At 38.5% G+C, this 16,218-nt stretch overlaps 1 protein-coding gene across 2 annotated transcripts; it reads left to right on the forward strand.

Annotated features, from left to right (window-relative positions):
* The first annotated feature begins 9,607 nt into the window (after positions 1-9,607).
* LOC147842947 (C-type mannose receptor 2-like) lies at positions 9,608-14,457 on the forward strand. 2 transcript variants are annotated; one of them, XM_087260442.1, is made up of 5 exons: positions 10,117-10,593; positions 10,719-10,757; positions 10,850-11,206; positions 11,595-11,936; positions 12,093-14,457. In XM_087260442.1, the coding sequence occupies exons 2-5, from the start codon at positions 10,721-10,723 to the stop codon at positions 12,452-12,454; spliced, it is 1,098 nt and encodes a 365-aa protein (XP_087116568.1). In that variant the 5' UTR covers positions 10,117-10,593; positions 10,719-10,720; the 3' UTR covers positions 12,455-14,457. The 2 variants fall into 2 exon arrangements, with proteins under 2 accessions (XP_087116569.1, XP_087116568.1); XM_087260443.1 differs by having other exon boundaries at positions 9,608-10,757.
* The last annotated feature ends 1,761 nt before the right edge of the window (positions 14,458-16,218 follow it).

A 16,218-nucleotide genomic window follows, 5' to 3' on the forward strand; every position in this document is an offset into this window, starting at 1 on the left:
TGTTCTGAGACCCTTGGGTCTGTTTTATTTGTATGTATTTTGGGAAGCTTGGCTTTCCTATTTTTGTTGTATTTCTTTCAACCCTGGCTGTAGAAAGATATTGTCTCCTTTTGTTGTCCATTTCCCTTCATTAAAGACTGTATTTTTGAAATTCTGACGTTGTGGACTTTGTTCCTCCTCTGCTCTTGGGCCACCAGTTGCTGACTCGGCTCATGTAGTAAGAACTACTGCAATCACACAGTAGACCAGAGTTCAATCCCCACTCAGACCCTCATGCTGCGTTCACACCAGATGCGGAACGCGGGGAAAAATTGCGCTATTCGCGCGTAAATAGCCGTGTGAACATTTGAAGTTACTTGCTTCATTCGTGCATCAAATCCGCTTCATTCGCGTGTCAAATTCACTTCAGAACAGATGCAGATTCGCGTGACGAGTAGGGCTTTTGTCTGCCCGGTGACTCTAGCTTCATAGCTAAATGGCTAAAATGGATTTCATGAAGAAAATAACAGTGTTTATGTGCTTAATTAAGGCTGAAAATTTTCTTCAGATTTTCGAACTCGCGATTCGCACGACACGTGCGTCATTTGTACGCGTTTGCATTGACTTAACATGTAAATCACTCGGTATAGGAGAATTGGCCAAGTTAAATATGCCAAAGTGTAGGTGTGTTTTCCAGTGTTGGGTTGCAGCTGGAAGGGCATCCCCTGCTTGGAACATATGCTGGATAAGTTGGTGGTTCATTCTGCTGTGGCAACTCTAGATTACTAAAGAGACCAAGCCGAAAAGAAAATGATTGAATAGAGTCCAAAGTCTGTAATAGCTAATACACTTTTTAAACATAAGATCAGGTCAAGTATAACATTGATAATATATTGTTACATTATTATTGTAACAAGGAGACTGACACGGAGGGATCCATTTTGCAGTATTTAATAAACAGTTCAATCACAAACATAAAACACGCACAAAAGTGCGAACTCACATCAACAGCATTCAATATGGATCGTGGGGCTGGCGACTGACAGACACAGAGTGATTTACCAGGCATGGATCAGTGGCAGGCGGCGTGGTTCAGAGTCCGTTTAACAGGTGTGGGTCGTGGGCAAGCAGCATGGTTCAGAGTCCGTATAACAAGCGTGGGTCGAGGGCAGGCAGAAGGCAACTCAGAGTCAGAAACAGTCCGGGGTAATGCACAGAAGATCAGGCAGGGAAACCCGCTCAGAAATGTTGGCCGTGGCTGAACAAGACTTCGCAATGAACTGGGGTTTGAGTGTGGCTTATAAAGGGAGCGTGGGTCGTTAACTGGATTCAGGTCAGGTGTGTGCACAATCAGTCTAGGTGGATGATATAATGCTTAGAAATCCGGGGATGGCGGCCTCTGCTGGCCAGCAAGGGGAATGACTGGGACCGAGTCGGTGACAATTATATTTACTTAATCTGTTTTTTTTGTGTAAGATGTGTAACACAAGTGTGCCGCAAGCCTGCGTTTGAGTGAAGGTCTCGGCCGTTAGATCGCCCCCTGGGGGCTGGCTGCAGTATAAGTCATAAAGCCCGCCTCCTCCGTGTTAATGAAGGAGATTTGAGCCCAAATAAAAAAATGTATTACACTTGCAATAAAATGTCCCGAAAGATAGTTCTGGTCGATTAAGGCACTGGTTATTGTGCTGAAATAGGTGCAGATCTTCATTTTTGTAAACAGTTTGTTTTTAGCAGTAATTTAATGCTGGGCGTGTCATCGTGATTGACAGCTGTGATTGACAGTTTCTCAAAGCAGCGCGTCTGAGCTTCGGCAGGAGACTGAAATGTTATTATTCGATTTCTGTGTTATTTTACCATGATATAATGAGTTCAGCAGTAAACTACAGTTTCTCACATACATGATGCTGGTGGAACACTGTTTATTCGCTAAGTTCAGGGCTTTTTTCGGGCTTTATTAGTTTGCTGATACACGCCTAACCACCCAGATAGCAAACCACAGTTCCGGCTAGATTCTCGCCTGCCGGACACTTATCCCTTAGAGCTCAGACTGACTACCTCTGCTGGACATACTCCGCATGCCTGGACTCACTACCCGATTCCAGCCCGAGTCAATCGAGCCAGATGCGGCGGCCGAGCAAGCCGGCACTGCCGCATGCGAGCCGGAATCAGCCCACGACGCCGCGAGTAGGTTATGCGCTGCGGTCCGGAGCTGGCGCGATTTAATATATAAAACCCTCATATTTGTTAACATTATTACATCCATTTGTGTTGATATGACAGCAAACGCATGCTGAGAAGTTCGGGGGGGCGTGGTTGATTTTACATAAAGCGTTTGGTTGGAAGCTCGACTGCGCTCATCGCGGCTCCTCCTCTGGCTCCATCAGACAGTCCTTCTGCGCATGTCAAGGCTCCAATTTCAGCAGTCTTTTGCGACAGTTTGTGCCCGTCAATTAGGCGTTTTGCCCTCAAGGCGTTCAATGGGAAAAAGGGCTGTCACGTCGTCCATATTTTTTACAGTCATTGGTGTAACACAGGAATAACGGTTCGGTACCGATACAGTTCAGATGTAATATGCAACAAATCTCCAGTATTTGCTTTTTCTGTTCATTTTGAACAGACAAAAGTGTTTTGTCACAATCAGCTACAGAAATGAATAGGTATTTTTATGCAAAAGTATGCTATAATAAAAAAAACTGTGTATTAAATTTTAAAGACTAAGCTCAGCTCTCTCGTAAAACAACGGAACAAACAATAATTGTGTAGTAAATTCAAGGTTCAGTAAGCTTCAAACCTGAAATTTGTTTTAATGAAAATGCTTCACTGTGTTTATCCATAACAGGTGCAGCAAATGTAACGTCTCCGGTCCTTCAACTCTTCTTCCTCTGCGTTGTGTGCAATGCTCTTTAATGAAGGCCCGGACACAGTATTTGATTACTCCTTTTTACTGATATACTGAAATAATAAACAGTATAGCCCTTTGTAGTGGATTGCTTGCTGCAGACATACAACATCCACAGCATGGCTGTCTCACAGCATCTGCTTATTACATCATTAATATCATATATGAACTGATAATCATATGAACATTTAGCATAAAACGTAACATTCACAATTAACAAATAAACATTGACATACCTGAAATAATAAACAGTACAGCCCTTTTTAGTGGATTGCTAGCTGCAGACATACAACATCTAAATAAAATAGAAAATCAAATCAACCGCATGGCCTTGCTAAAGAGCACAATCCAGTAGACATTTATAAAAAGCCATTTAACTTACAAAAACTACATGTCACAAGTCAAACTTAATGCTTAATGATAATATAACCAAATTATAAACTAAATGTTTGAAATCGCTACTCTCTTAAGCTAATATTAATAAACTAAGAGAGAGCATGAAAAACACCTACCCACAGCATGGCTGTCTCACAGCATCTACTGCGCTAGGTCACTTCCTGCCTAACTTGTATGTCTGCGGTACCCAAACAAACTACATGAGGGCGCCCTTACTCTATAAAACACATAACTGCTGCATAATTCAGGAGGATTCACAATGAAAAATATAACTTCGTTACACAAACAACAGCTGTTGCGTGTGTGTGTGTAGAGAAGGCACTACGTTATTCACAGACTGACTTACAAGCTCAAAATAGATAATGGGCCTGTTTCAGAAAGGAGGTTAACTGAAAACTCAGAGTATTTTAACCCTAAAATGAGAGAAACTCTGGGTTTTCCATTTCAAAATGGCAGGTTTGTTAAACTCGAGAAAGTAGGGTAAGTCAAGCCTGTTTCTGAAAGAGAGGTAACTTTAACTCAGAGTCAGTTACTGTGGTAACTTACTCTGTGAATCTAACCTGGTCAGAAGCAGGTTTTATTCTCTAAACTCAGAGTTTCTGTCGGTCTCCTCCCCTTTGTTAAAGACGAAGCGGTATTTCTCGCCTTAGCCTTACGTCTCCACCCACCTATTTTAATGCTCATTTTGGAGATGGTTGATAGAAACGTCATGATGCACATAACTTTTTAAAATATGCATAAAAAACACGCATAACTGAGTAGGATAATCTTTTATTCGATAGAAAATGTGCGCATAAACTACGATGGAAACACTTTTACTGAACAAATTACAGTATGTACATTATAAAAAAGATCATGATCATATGATGATGAAAATGTGTGTAAATGGACAAACCAGCAGGCTGAGCACACTGTAACATGTCTTAAATATTGTTTTAGTCATTCTAAAATGCCTTTACTGTTTCAGTATTAGTGTACATTATTAATTACCTCCGAACGTCTGGAGCGTGTCAAGAGTCTCCGCGTCTCATGGCTTCAGACACCCCACGTGTTCATTGTGTTTCAGCGTTGTCTTCTGACATCGAGGCGCAAGTACATTTATTAAATAAAGAATTAATTGACGCAGCTTCTTCTACCAACGTAAATTCTGTTTTTACTGTGGATATTTGGTGCCAGTTTAATCAGGAAGTGACGATTTTTTTCTCTTTGACTCGTTGGATGGAATTTTATTCGCATCTTTTATGCAATATTCCAGTTTTGCACATAAATTTATGTAATATATTTGGATGGAAACATAGATATAGCCTACATTTTAGTCACACACAGAAGAACTGTACGAGAATGGCTTATCCTTTTGTAATAAATAATTAAATTAAATTCACCTTCGACATGCATGTAACTAGATTAATGGGATTATTATTCTTTCTAAAAATTATTTTTAGTACTGCTTACCTTCTAAATGTTATATTAACCTCTATCACTTGATCAATAAAAAGGCAGACACACAAGTGCACAGTTAAATCATTTAAAACTAATAAATGTGTATAAAAGTTTAGAAAAAAATATATAAACGTCACAAATTACATTACTTATTTTATTATACTTAAATATTTAAATACTTAAAAAGTGAAATTAGGCATTAACTTGAGCAGCTGTTTTCCCACGCTGTCTCTTGTTCACTGATGGTTGCTTCTTTTCAAATATATACGCTCATGTTTGCTATAACTTTGCATGAGAACATCAAGTTCAGCTGGAGAAAGAAATGGTGATCTCTTTTATAAGATATTGCCATAGTCACTCGTAATGTCTGCGCTCCATTGATAATGCCTTTTTAAAGTCACGGTGCTCGCGCTTAACTCTGAGTTGGTCTACTCGAAGTTGATTGACCCAACTCAGATCAACTGTTCTGAAACCGAAAACTCTGAGTTTTTAATCTCTCGGTAAATCAACTTAGAGTTCAAGTTTAAACTCCGAGTTGTTTGAACCTGAAACAGGCCCAATATTTTGTATTGTCATTGTTTGCAGATGTGTGCAACTATTATACACAAGTCTTTTACAGAATTGTGTTTTTAGCAAATGGCAAACTCCCGCTCTCCCTTGGGAAGCCAATAAGGAAGCAACTAAACTGAAATTCATTGACTCGCCTTTAGGAGCTGGGTACAGGAAATCCAGGTGATTTCTGACTGCAATGGGAAATTGGCCATTTTCACAGCTAATAAAAACGTTTACAGCCTGGTACAAAAGATAGCTTTGGTGCATAAAGCTATGATTACCCTTCATAACCACTGTGAAGGAGGGGAATTTTTTTAAAACTTGAAATTGAAAACCCTTTCATTTTTATTAAGTTACATTCACTCTGCATAGGGGGATGCAGTGGTGCAGTAGGTAGTGCTGTCGCCTGGTTCAAGCCTTGGTTAGGTCAGTTGGCGTTTCTCCCTGCGTTCGCGTGGGATTCCTCTGGATGCTCTGGTTTCCCCCACAGTATAAAGATATACTGTACAGGTGAATTGGGTAGGCTAAATTGTCTGTAGTGTATGAGTGTGAATAAGTGTGTATGGATGTTTCCCAGAGATGGGTTGCGGCTGGAAGGGCATCCACTGCATAAAAACATGCTGGATAAGTTGGCAGTTCATTCCGTTGTGGCGACCCCGGAGAAATAAAGGGACTAAGCTGACAAGAAATTGATGGAATGAATGAATAACTCTGCATAATCAAAGACGTGGTGACTTAAATCACACATTTACAGCTAGGGCTACACCTACAGCATGTTACGTTTCAGCAGCACTGTAAGTAAAAAGCCTTTTGCGGGTGTGTTCACTTAGCTACAACTTGTGTCTGCATTTTCACTCCACCCTGCTATACCTGGTTAACCTAAACAAAAGAACCATTCTTTGCTCTCATTGTTGCAATCACCAGTGGTGTTGTCTCTGCTGGCGATTACTTCCTGTAATCCATTATAGTAACCAGCATGTTTTCTCTGTTGGAGATGACAATGGTTTTGATGGCATACTTTGTGTAATGTTGCATAGTTATTTACCCTGTTAGTATTGGTATGCTACTTCTGTGATTGTTGTCAATAAAGACATATTGCTTATTTTCAGAACTGCTCTAATTATGTAATAACACACAAAACATTAGATAATATCCAAAAATTTTATTTAAAATATAAGAAGCACATTCTGCAGTACTAAGAGTACTTTACAATAGATGACTGTGTGCAGTAATGGGACATAAAAGAAAATCAAAAAGAAAGTAAATCAAATATAGAGTTTGTTGAATACTGAGGTATAACAATAAAGTGCAGTTTTTAGAGATATACATTGTGGTTGAATAACTATCAAAAAATATATAAAATATGTATATATACATATATAAATATAATATATATATATATATAAATAAGTACAACAACTCTTATATAAAGTAAAGAAAAACAACACAAACTATAATATATAAACTATTATATAAAGAAAAAACTATATAAAAGAACAAAATTAAGAAAGCAAAATCAAAACTAAAGTTTGTTGCATACTGAGGTACAACAACAAAGTGCAGTTTTTTGGCAGCATACATTATCTTTAAAGAACGGTTACCAAGTGTTTATTTAAAACACAAACACACACACACACACACACACACATATATATATATATATATATATATATATATATATATATATATATATATATATATAAATAAACTTAAAAAAATGTAAAACTATTATTCTAAGTAAAAGAAAACAATACTGTAAATACAAAAACAAGTTTTTTAAAGCTTCCGATAAACTTTTGACATATCACATTCAGAGTACTGTGATAACTCGGTGTGCTGGTGATACTGGGGATGAGTCATATTTTCAAGTTCTGGGTAGGGTGATGATGACTGGGTGGGGTGAGGGTATGGCCGCTGTGGAGGAGTTGCAGGAGGAGGTGTAGGAACATGGCCACGAAAAGAAGAATGCTGATGAGAGTTTGTAGGCACCATGGCATCAATGAGTCTGTTCATTGTTTGCATAAACAACATTGTGGTTTCTTGATGCTGCTGCAGTCTACGCTCCTCCACATTAGCTTGAGCTTTCATCCAATTATCCAGCATTTCTCTTTCTTGCTGGTAACACAGTTGTTCCCCCTCCATAGATTCGTCATACTGCCGTTTCTGCAGTTTTACAAAGGCAGCCATAGTGTCGTTTGCCTCCACCTTTCTCTTCCTCTTCCTTTGTTCCCTTGAAGGTGTTGTTTCTAGTGTCTCAACACTACTGTTTGAGGTGCCAGGTGAGTCCGAACCGGGGCATAACTGTCGAGTTGCAAGAAAAGAAAACACAAATATAAACATTTTAATAATGCACAGTAAACAAACATGCCTTATGATCATTTTACTTTTTTCCATTTGTAGTAAAACATGTTTGCTATCACAATATTGGTAAATTTGTGGAAACCATAGTTTTACTACAGTTACCTTTGTTTCTTGGTTATACATAAATAATAAAACATGTCATTTACTCTGGGACACGCATATGCTGAAGCAACGTTACTCACCACGCTGGGATCTCTCCGATCCTGTGTCCTCCATCTCAGATGGTGTAGATGGCGTAGAATCACCCATGCTTTGGGGATGGGATTCCAACACATTCAGCTGGCTGGATGGTTTGCTGCCGATAATGTTGTGGACAGCATCATACCATTTAAATTTATCTTTTTCTTCTGCAGAGCTCCCAGATCTACGGAGGGCGTCACGCACTTTTAAGTACTGTGCCCGTAGTTTTTTTATTTTGTCCCGGCATTGTTCGGTGGTTCTTTGGTAACCACGGCCGAGAAGATGATCCTTAATTTTCTGAAGTATTTTCGGAGTTCTTGTGAGTTTTGTCCAGCTGCTCTTGAATGCTCTCGTCAGCCCAAACATCCAACAAACACTGCACCTCATCAGTTGACCAAAGGGATCCTTTCCACGCCATGGTTGTTTTTGGAATAGTCGCAGAAAATGCGTCACTCGTCCTTTTCCAGTTGCTTTGGGAGTTTGAAGCGTCGCAGAAAGTGACGTAACATGACTTTTTCCTGTTTTGAAGCGTCGCAGCAAATGACGTAGCGTCTTTAGTTTCAGGCTCTGGCACGCTTGCACTCTCACTACAAGCGTACCGCGCCAAAGCCCAAGTGAACCGCGCTCAGACACACCTCTTCCAACCGGGCCAGGGCCGGCCAAGTGAACCGTGCTTGAGCCCGATTCAGCGCACTCACACTTCTCAAACGATCCGGGAAACGGGCCTGGGCAGGGTACGGATGGCATAGTGTGAGTAGACCCTTAAACTGCTCGGCTCCCGAGCAAACAGTTCAATTCGATTCACTGTCACAGGAGTACCATTAAACCAGCTGAACCAGTGCAAAAGTGATATTGTTTTAATCAATAGTTGATAGTTTTGGTTTATTTATTAAGATTGTGTCATTTTAAATGAGTCGGTAGCGCAGATTCCTAACCTCAGGGTGTGTTTAACACTTTTTTGGTTTCATGAATCAATTATTTTTGTTACACTTTATTACGTTTTGGCCAAGCACAAAATTATGTTCTTTAAAAAATGTCATATTTACTTGTTACATTATAAGATGTTGGTAGCCAAATTTAAAGATGTGAAAATTATATCTTTTATATACAGTGCCTGCTCTACTGTATCAATTTTTATGCAAAAATAAAAAGAATTTGAATCCCTATAACTAATGTGCAAAACATATAGCCCTTTGCTGCCAACCTTAATGTCACAATAAAATTTTAAGTAGGCCTACATTATATTACTGTGATTTTTTTACAGTTGAATCCAGTAAATGGATACTATAATGTTGTGAGTTTCTGGGAATTGTTTTAACAGTGTATGTTTGCACACTATTTACAAATGTTTTAAATGGGTAGATAGATAGATAGATAGATAGATAGATAGATAGATAGATAGATAGATAGATAGATAGATAGATAGATAGATAGATAGATAGATAGATAGATAGAATTTAACAAAGTATAAAACGTATTTAATAATGTGCTTTGAACATTCTTACAAGTTAATTTTCAAAGCACAGTTAAAATAATACTAAAATATATTACCATCAAATGCTAAATAACTACACTTGTAAAAAATAAACTAAGCATGTATTTAAAGTGCATTTTTCTAAAATATATTTTTTTGGAAAATATGCTAAATTACAATTATTTTTAAGTGTGTTAAAAGCTATATATAAAAGTTTGGTAATATTACATTTTTAATATATTTAAATTAAAAAATATATAATAAAAATATATATGCAATACAATTTAGTATACTTTTTTTCACCAGGGACCATTTGCTGTTCAAATGATCATCTAAATACACAGTGGATAATATTTCATATTCAAAATTAAAGATCTGTTGAAGGGTTTGACACAGAAGCACATTGTTGTTCACTGATCCCATGATATGACGGCAACAAGACAAACAAATGAGGAACGCTAAAACCAAATTAGCATTAAACCACAGACCAGGATGTTTCCTTGTTCAAGTATTCATGTATTGAAAGCTCTGATAAAGCTGATAAGACATTCAGGCCTTTCAGATAATTATTTTATCTTTATTTATTACTCCACAGATTTCTTGTGCTGTTTATCATTTTGGTTTTATTGATATCAGTTTTGTGATGAAGCATGTTCAAACTTTTGAAGAACGTCTCAGTAGTCTGACCTCTTAAGTTACACAGAGTACAGTAGTCAGTGTTTAAGGTTGAATAAATGTACCAGGAGCCTGAACCATATTACTAGGCCAAAAATGAAGTAAGGAATCTAACCAGTCTGATCAGGGGTCAGCACAATGAAGCTAGTGTAACTTTCAAGGAATAGGAGATTCATTTGCATCAGCTCTGGGTTTAGACAGCAATGTTCATCAATATAGTCGCTAGTGCGTCATGGCTCACCTTCAGCCCATATCATGATTAACAAAAGCATAAAAACTCTAGCCACTATCATGGTACAAGACCCAAATAATGTGGCTAAAAAATGTTTTATTATTATTACATTGTACATGTTTCATGATTACTGATATTGACTGACACAAATGTCATGATGCAAATAAGGAGAAAATAATGGAGTTAAAATAGCATATAGAGGAAGTAAATGTGAAACAGGTTTTTAGAATAATAAACAAATGTGATTTGAATGACAGATGAGTGCATACATAGAATTTGAAACAGGGTTTTTGAATAATACATAAATGTGATTTGAATGACGGATGAGTGAATATATAGAATAATCACAGCCTGTAGCTGCAAACAAAAACATCAGACCGAGGACGGAAACACACCAGCTCTGAGGTAAGAACAGACACATCTACAGTATTTAATCAATGTTGTCTCGATTATTGTGAATCATGTCGTGATCCTGTTTGTTTAGTTTTTTTTTTTTAAAGTAATTGAGTTTTTTAATGTTTCTTTCTCAGAAATGGCTCAGACTCTATATTTCCCTCTTCTCCTCATTGGTGAGTGTGTTTGTAGTTTTATTTATGGTTTATAGTTTCATTAGGTTTGACTCTGTTCTGAAAAGCATTAAAGCAAAGTGTCTCTTTCACAGCTCTCTGCTCCATATCTGAATGTGTTCAGCGTCAATATTTCTATATAAATGTGAAGACGAACTGGACTGAAGCTCAGAGATACTGCAAAGAGAAATACACAGATCTGGCCACTGTTGACAACATGAACGACACGATCCAGCTGATGAAGAGTGTGAATAATGGAGGTGGTCAGTATATCTGGATTGGTCTTCAGAAGACAAATGTTTATAATTGGCATTGGTCTTCAGGTGATCCTGTGCTCTTTCTGAACTGGACATCTGGAGAACCAGCCGGCAGTAATGAGTGTACTGTTATGAATAATGGACAGTGGGCGAATGAGGCATGTAGCAATACCCGTGTCTTCATCTGCTATAACAGTGAGTACAAACCTCTACTGTACAAAACATAAATTTAACAAAATATGCTTAAAAAATCAATATGACAAGAGTAAACAAATATTTCCAGTCATATCTAATTTGTAATTTTGTAGCAGGTATGTCTGACAAACCTACTTTGAACTGAAATGTAAACGTAAAAATATATGCTGAAGTTAAAGTTCAATATGTTTTTGTTTTGCAAGCCATAGTTTAAAAACTTGAATTAGTAACCATGGTAATATTCATAATCAACATGAACTCATAACAATTCATCTTTTTAAAACACGGGCTTTTCTTTAACTTAAGTGCTGCTTCTGTTTATATACAAAGCATACAGCAGAATAAGAATAAAATAAATATATAAAGTTTTTATTTGGTTGTCTTAAAGTGAGCAGAGGACTGGTGTTTGTTGATGAGATGAAGAACTGGACAGCTGCTCAGAGTTACTGCAGACAGAATCACATTGATATGGTCAGTGTGAGGAACCAGAATGAGAATCAACAGCTGGAGAAGTTCATTAATGATAGAAACTCATCTGGATCTCCAGTCTGGATCGGTCTGTTCAGAGATACATGGCAGTGGTCAGATCAGAGCAACTCCTCATTCAGATACTGGGCTGCTGATTTTAAAAATGCTGGACAAAATGCAGCGATTCAACCAAACACACAAAGACAATGGGCTGACTACAGCCCTAGTAATCAGAATCAGTTTTCTTTTGTGTGTCATGAAGGTGAGCAGATCCTCCAAACACACTCAATCCATCATCAGCTCCAGATCTCTTAAAGTTGACTCTACATGTCTAACATGACAAATTCCTCCACAGTGTTTGTTCTGCATGTTGTTGTTGATCAGTCTCTCTCTAGTTTCTGCTTTGTTTTGTGTCCAGATAAACTGATTGTGATCCAGCAGAATCTGTCGTGGTCTGAAGCTCTGAGATACTGCAGACAGAATCATGTGGATCTGGTCTCGGTTCAGTCAGTGGAGATGCAGTATAAGGTGATGATCATGGTTAAACTGGCGTCTACTGAGGCGGTGTGGTTGGGTTTACGTCACTCCTGCGCTTTGGGCATCTGGTTCTGGGTGAGTGGACAGACCGTGTGCTATCAGAACTGGGCTCCAGGGAACGGCACATCAGAGGAGGACTGTGAGCCCACAGTGAGATCTGGAGCAGTTCAGTCTGGAGGAAATCAGACCTGGATCAGCCGTCCTGAAACTGACCGACTCAACTTCATCTGCAGAAACTACTGAGAGTGAAGAAGTAAGATGAGGAATGTGTTCATTTATCACTGAAGTAATAATTTTACATACAATCTTTAACTTCAGCAGGCATTAATACATTATGGTAGTGATGAGCATATCTGAAGAGCAGCTGTGTGGGGATTTAAAATCTTTATGATACTACACTGTAAAAAGGCTAGAGAATTGGGTAAAATATAGACAAACCCAAATGTTGGTTTGAATAAATTACATTTATAAAATAATAAACCACCAATTGGTTTTGTTCACATTTTACTAAAAGTTTACTAAAAGGCTTTAAGGACTCATCAGACAGTCATGTGATTTCATTGACTGAAGCTTTGATTTGAAATTTCAGTGCTTTTTTACTTGTGAGTGAAGCTTCTGTGAACCTGTGTCTGTATAATTAATATCTGGGTTTTCCTAATATGTCTTTTACTGATCACTGTATGATGGTTATGGGCATGATGGGTAATTCTTTTTCACCTATAGAGTTGTCTGTATTATTTCTATCATGTCTTTATATTAAAAATGACTGCTTGAATGTGAATCACTGACGATTCTGAGGATAATCTGTCTTTATGCCACTGCATTAAAAGGGGGTTGATCGAGATGCACAATTAAACATTTCTACATTCATTATTCAAACTAATTTAACAGTAACAAAAAGTAAATTTGCATTAATACATTTCAGACGAACAAGCTTTTGCATTTTACTCTTTTGAACATTTTTGCATTTGTCAAATGAATGACACTGAATGAAATTTAATTAGACTAATAAGAATATCTGACTGTTTTTAGACATTTATTAAAACAATAACTGACTGTACATACTTCAGTTTCATGTCTGTTACATATTGAGTAACATTATTTTGACAATGCTAATGTGTATTGTTCCTGTGTGTGTTGTATCCTCCATTATCTGTTTCTTTCTCTCCACATGAGCGGAGATCAGGTGCAGATGTGAGAGGAGCGGCGCCAGCTATAAAAGCACGCTGTTGACGCTGCTTGTTGAGTTCTCTTCCTGTCCCTCTCTGTTGTGTGTGTGTGTGTGTGTGTGTGTGTGTGTGTGTGTGTGTGTGTGATAAGCTGCGTCCCAAATTGCATACTTATGCACTATTCTACGCCATTTTGTAGTATAAATAGTGTAAGTAGTGTGTTCACACTGAAAAGTAAAAAAATAATAAGTGCACTTTAATTACCCGGATGATGCACTCATTCAGCCGCTAAAATGAAGTGTGTAATGATGGACACTTTGGATGGTGAAAGCAAAATTCTCCTACGAGAGTGATTATAGCGCCTCCCGATGGTGAATGCGGCAATACTCACGGCAGGTATTATTTGATAATTCAGTCGTTTATTTCACTGATTTGGCAACAGTCAAACGTCATCGGGGAAACGGTTTGAATTTCCGCTTAGTCAAAAAACCATTAGTGTGCCATTTGGGACGACACTACATACATATATTATCCTGTTGAGTGTGTAAGTGCATAAGTATATAGTACATAAGTGTATAGTGTGTCATTTGGGACGCAGCTTGTGTGTGTGCATGCGTGCGTGTGTGTGAGTTCTCTGTGTGACAGATATCTTTCTGTCTGAAACCTTGATCCAAAGTAATCTGGTGAGATACTCTGTTAAATACGGTAATAGGACGGTAACTTGCATTAGCGGTGGCTGATGGTTTAATACCTTTCTACAACCCTGTCTCAAGTCATCTGGTGAGATTCTCTGTTAAATACGGTACTAGGATGATATCCTGTGTTAGCTGTGGCTAATGTTAACCTACTGCTGACTGATCAAAGGGAAGGCCCTTTTTCTTTTGTCTCGTTTTCTCATGTTTAATGGTTAGTTATGGAGGGTAGAATTGTATGCTTTATTTACAGAACTTTATTTTAGTTTTAGGTAAGAAATGTAATATTAGGTAGCGTACCTTGTTTTGTTTGTTGTTTTGGCCTATTTGTTCCCTGGTTATGATATTGATCTTTTTGTTTAATAAATCTGTTACCCCTTTTGACAACTTGACCTGTGTGTGTGTGTGCTTGGGGAGCAGCCTCACCAGTGGTGTTGTCTCTGCTGGCGATTACTTCCTGTAATCCATCGTAATAACCAGCGGTGTTTTCTCTGTTGGAGATGACTTCTTTATTGAACTACAACTCTCAGAACTCTTTGGCTGCATCTGAAACCGCATACTTCCATACTACATAGTATGCGAGCCGAGTAGTATGTCCGAATTCATAGAATTTGAAAATCAGTAGACGAGAAGTACCCGGATGACTTACTACTTCCGGCGAGATTCTGAAGTGTGCATTCCATGCATGCTGCGCTATCCCATAATGCCCCGTGAGAGAATTCTTGAATGGAAGTGAGGCGACGCAACTGACGCAGGTAGGTCACGTGACCATGACAAAATGGCGGATGTAGTACGTCTGAATTCCATTCATACTTTTCACATTCATACTGTATAGAACATACTTTTCTAACGGCCGAGTAGTACGTTTAAATTCAAATGCAGTACCTACTGAGTAGTAGGCGGTTTCGGACACAGCCTTTGTGCTAATCACGCCTGCCTCTACTGACAGCTATTGGGACACACTCACAGCTGAAACTCATCATCACTAATTACATGGATTATAAATACTCCTTAGTTTCTCATTCACATTCAGTATTGTTTAGCTGTTGCACACATTTTGTAAGCATTGTCCTTGTTTTGCTGTGTTTTGAACTTTGGACTGTTTATCGTGAATTTGATTCTTTGCCCTGAACGTTTGCCTTTCAACACCAAGATCCGCCAGCTATGGGGCTTGCCACTCACAAAATGGCCACCAGCAGCAGTACACAGCAAGATTTGTGAGCAGTGGGGCTTGCAAAAGACACCACAACACTGGGCGTACCTCTGTTCTACACGGAAGTCCCTTTTTGGAATATGCCAATTTCCTCCTGTTACAAAATAGCCAGCATCAATCCACTTAAGTACAAGATGGCCGACACCAGGAATCTAGTTCACAGAATGGCTGCAGCTAAAATGCCAGCTCCTATTACGGTCACTGCTAATCTGTCGTCAGCTCAGAAGATGATTCGTTGTTTAATTTTGTTTTTCTGTCATAGTCCAAGTTACTATTCCTGAGATGCCATCGGCTTAGCCACAAGAATGACCACTACCACCTGAATGGCCAGAGCTGCTGCCTTTGCCAGAACTATTATTACCAGAGCTACCACCACCACCTCCAGATACTCCAGAGTCACCGCCGCCATTAGAGTTGACACTGCTGCGGCCAGAGCCATCCGAGCTGCCAGAGTTGACATTGATGCTGCCATAACCCTCTGAATACCTGGAATGGCAGGTGCCAGATGCCTCTGAATCCCTCTAATAGTGGGTCAGATATCGCTGAAATCTCTGAATGGCGGGTAACATATCCCTCTGAATCCCTTGAATGGCGGGTGCCAGACCCTAATAAACTACCCAAATGGCAGGCACTAAACCATCATTTATTCCCCAAATGGGGGCATCATATAGTATTAAAGGGTAGGAGAAATGTGTCAGGGCACAAGTTTGATTTCTTCTGTGAAGAGCTCTCAGGTTCAACACTATGTATAATTTGTACTTGACTATCCATCTATACTCCTAGATTTGTCTTTGAATAATTAATGTGAAGTATTTATTTCTGAATTGGCTTTTATTTGTTGATTCTGCAATTTGCATGATACATTTTTATCTGGGAAAAATGCTGTAAACTGTTAATGCTTTCATTTTGTGTTTAACAATTTAATTTTAAACC

Source organism: Danio rerio, chromosome 7 (assembly GCF_052040795.2).
Source record: "Danio rerio strain M-AB ecotype USA chromosome 7, GRCz13ab, whole genome shotgun sequence".
NCBI classification, from domain to species: domain Eukaryota; kingdom Metazoa; phylum Chordata; class Actinopteri; order Cypriniformes; family Danionidae; genus Danio; species Danio rerio.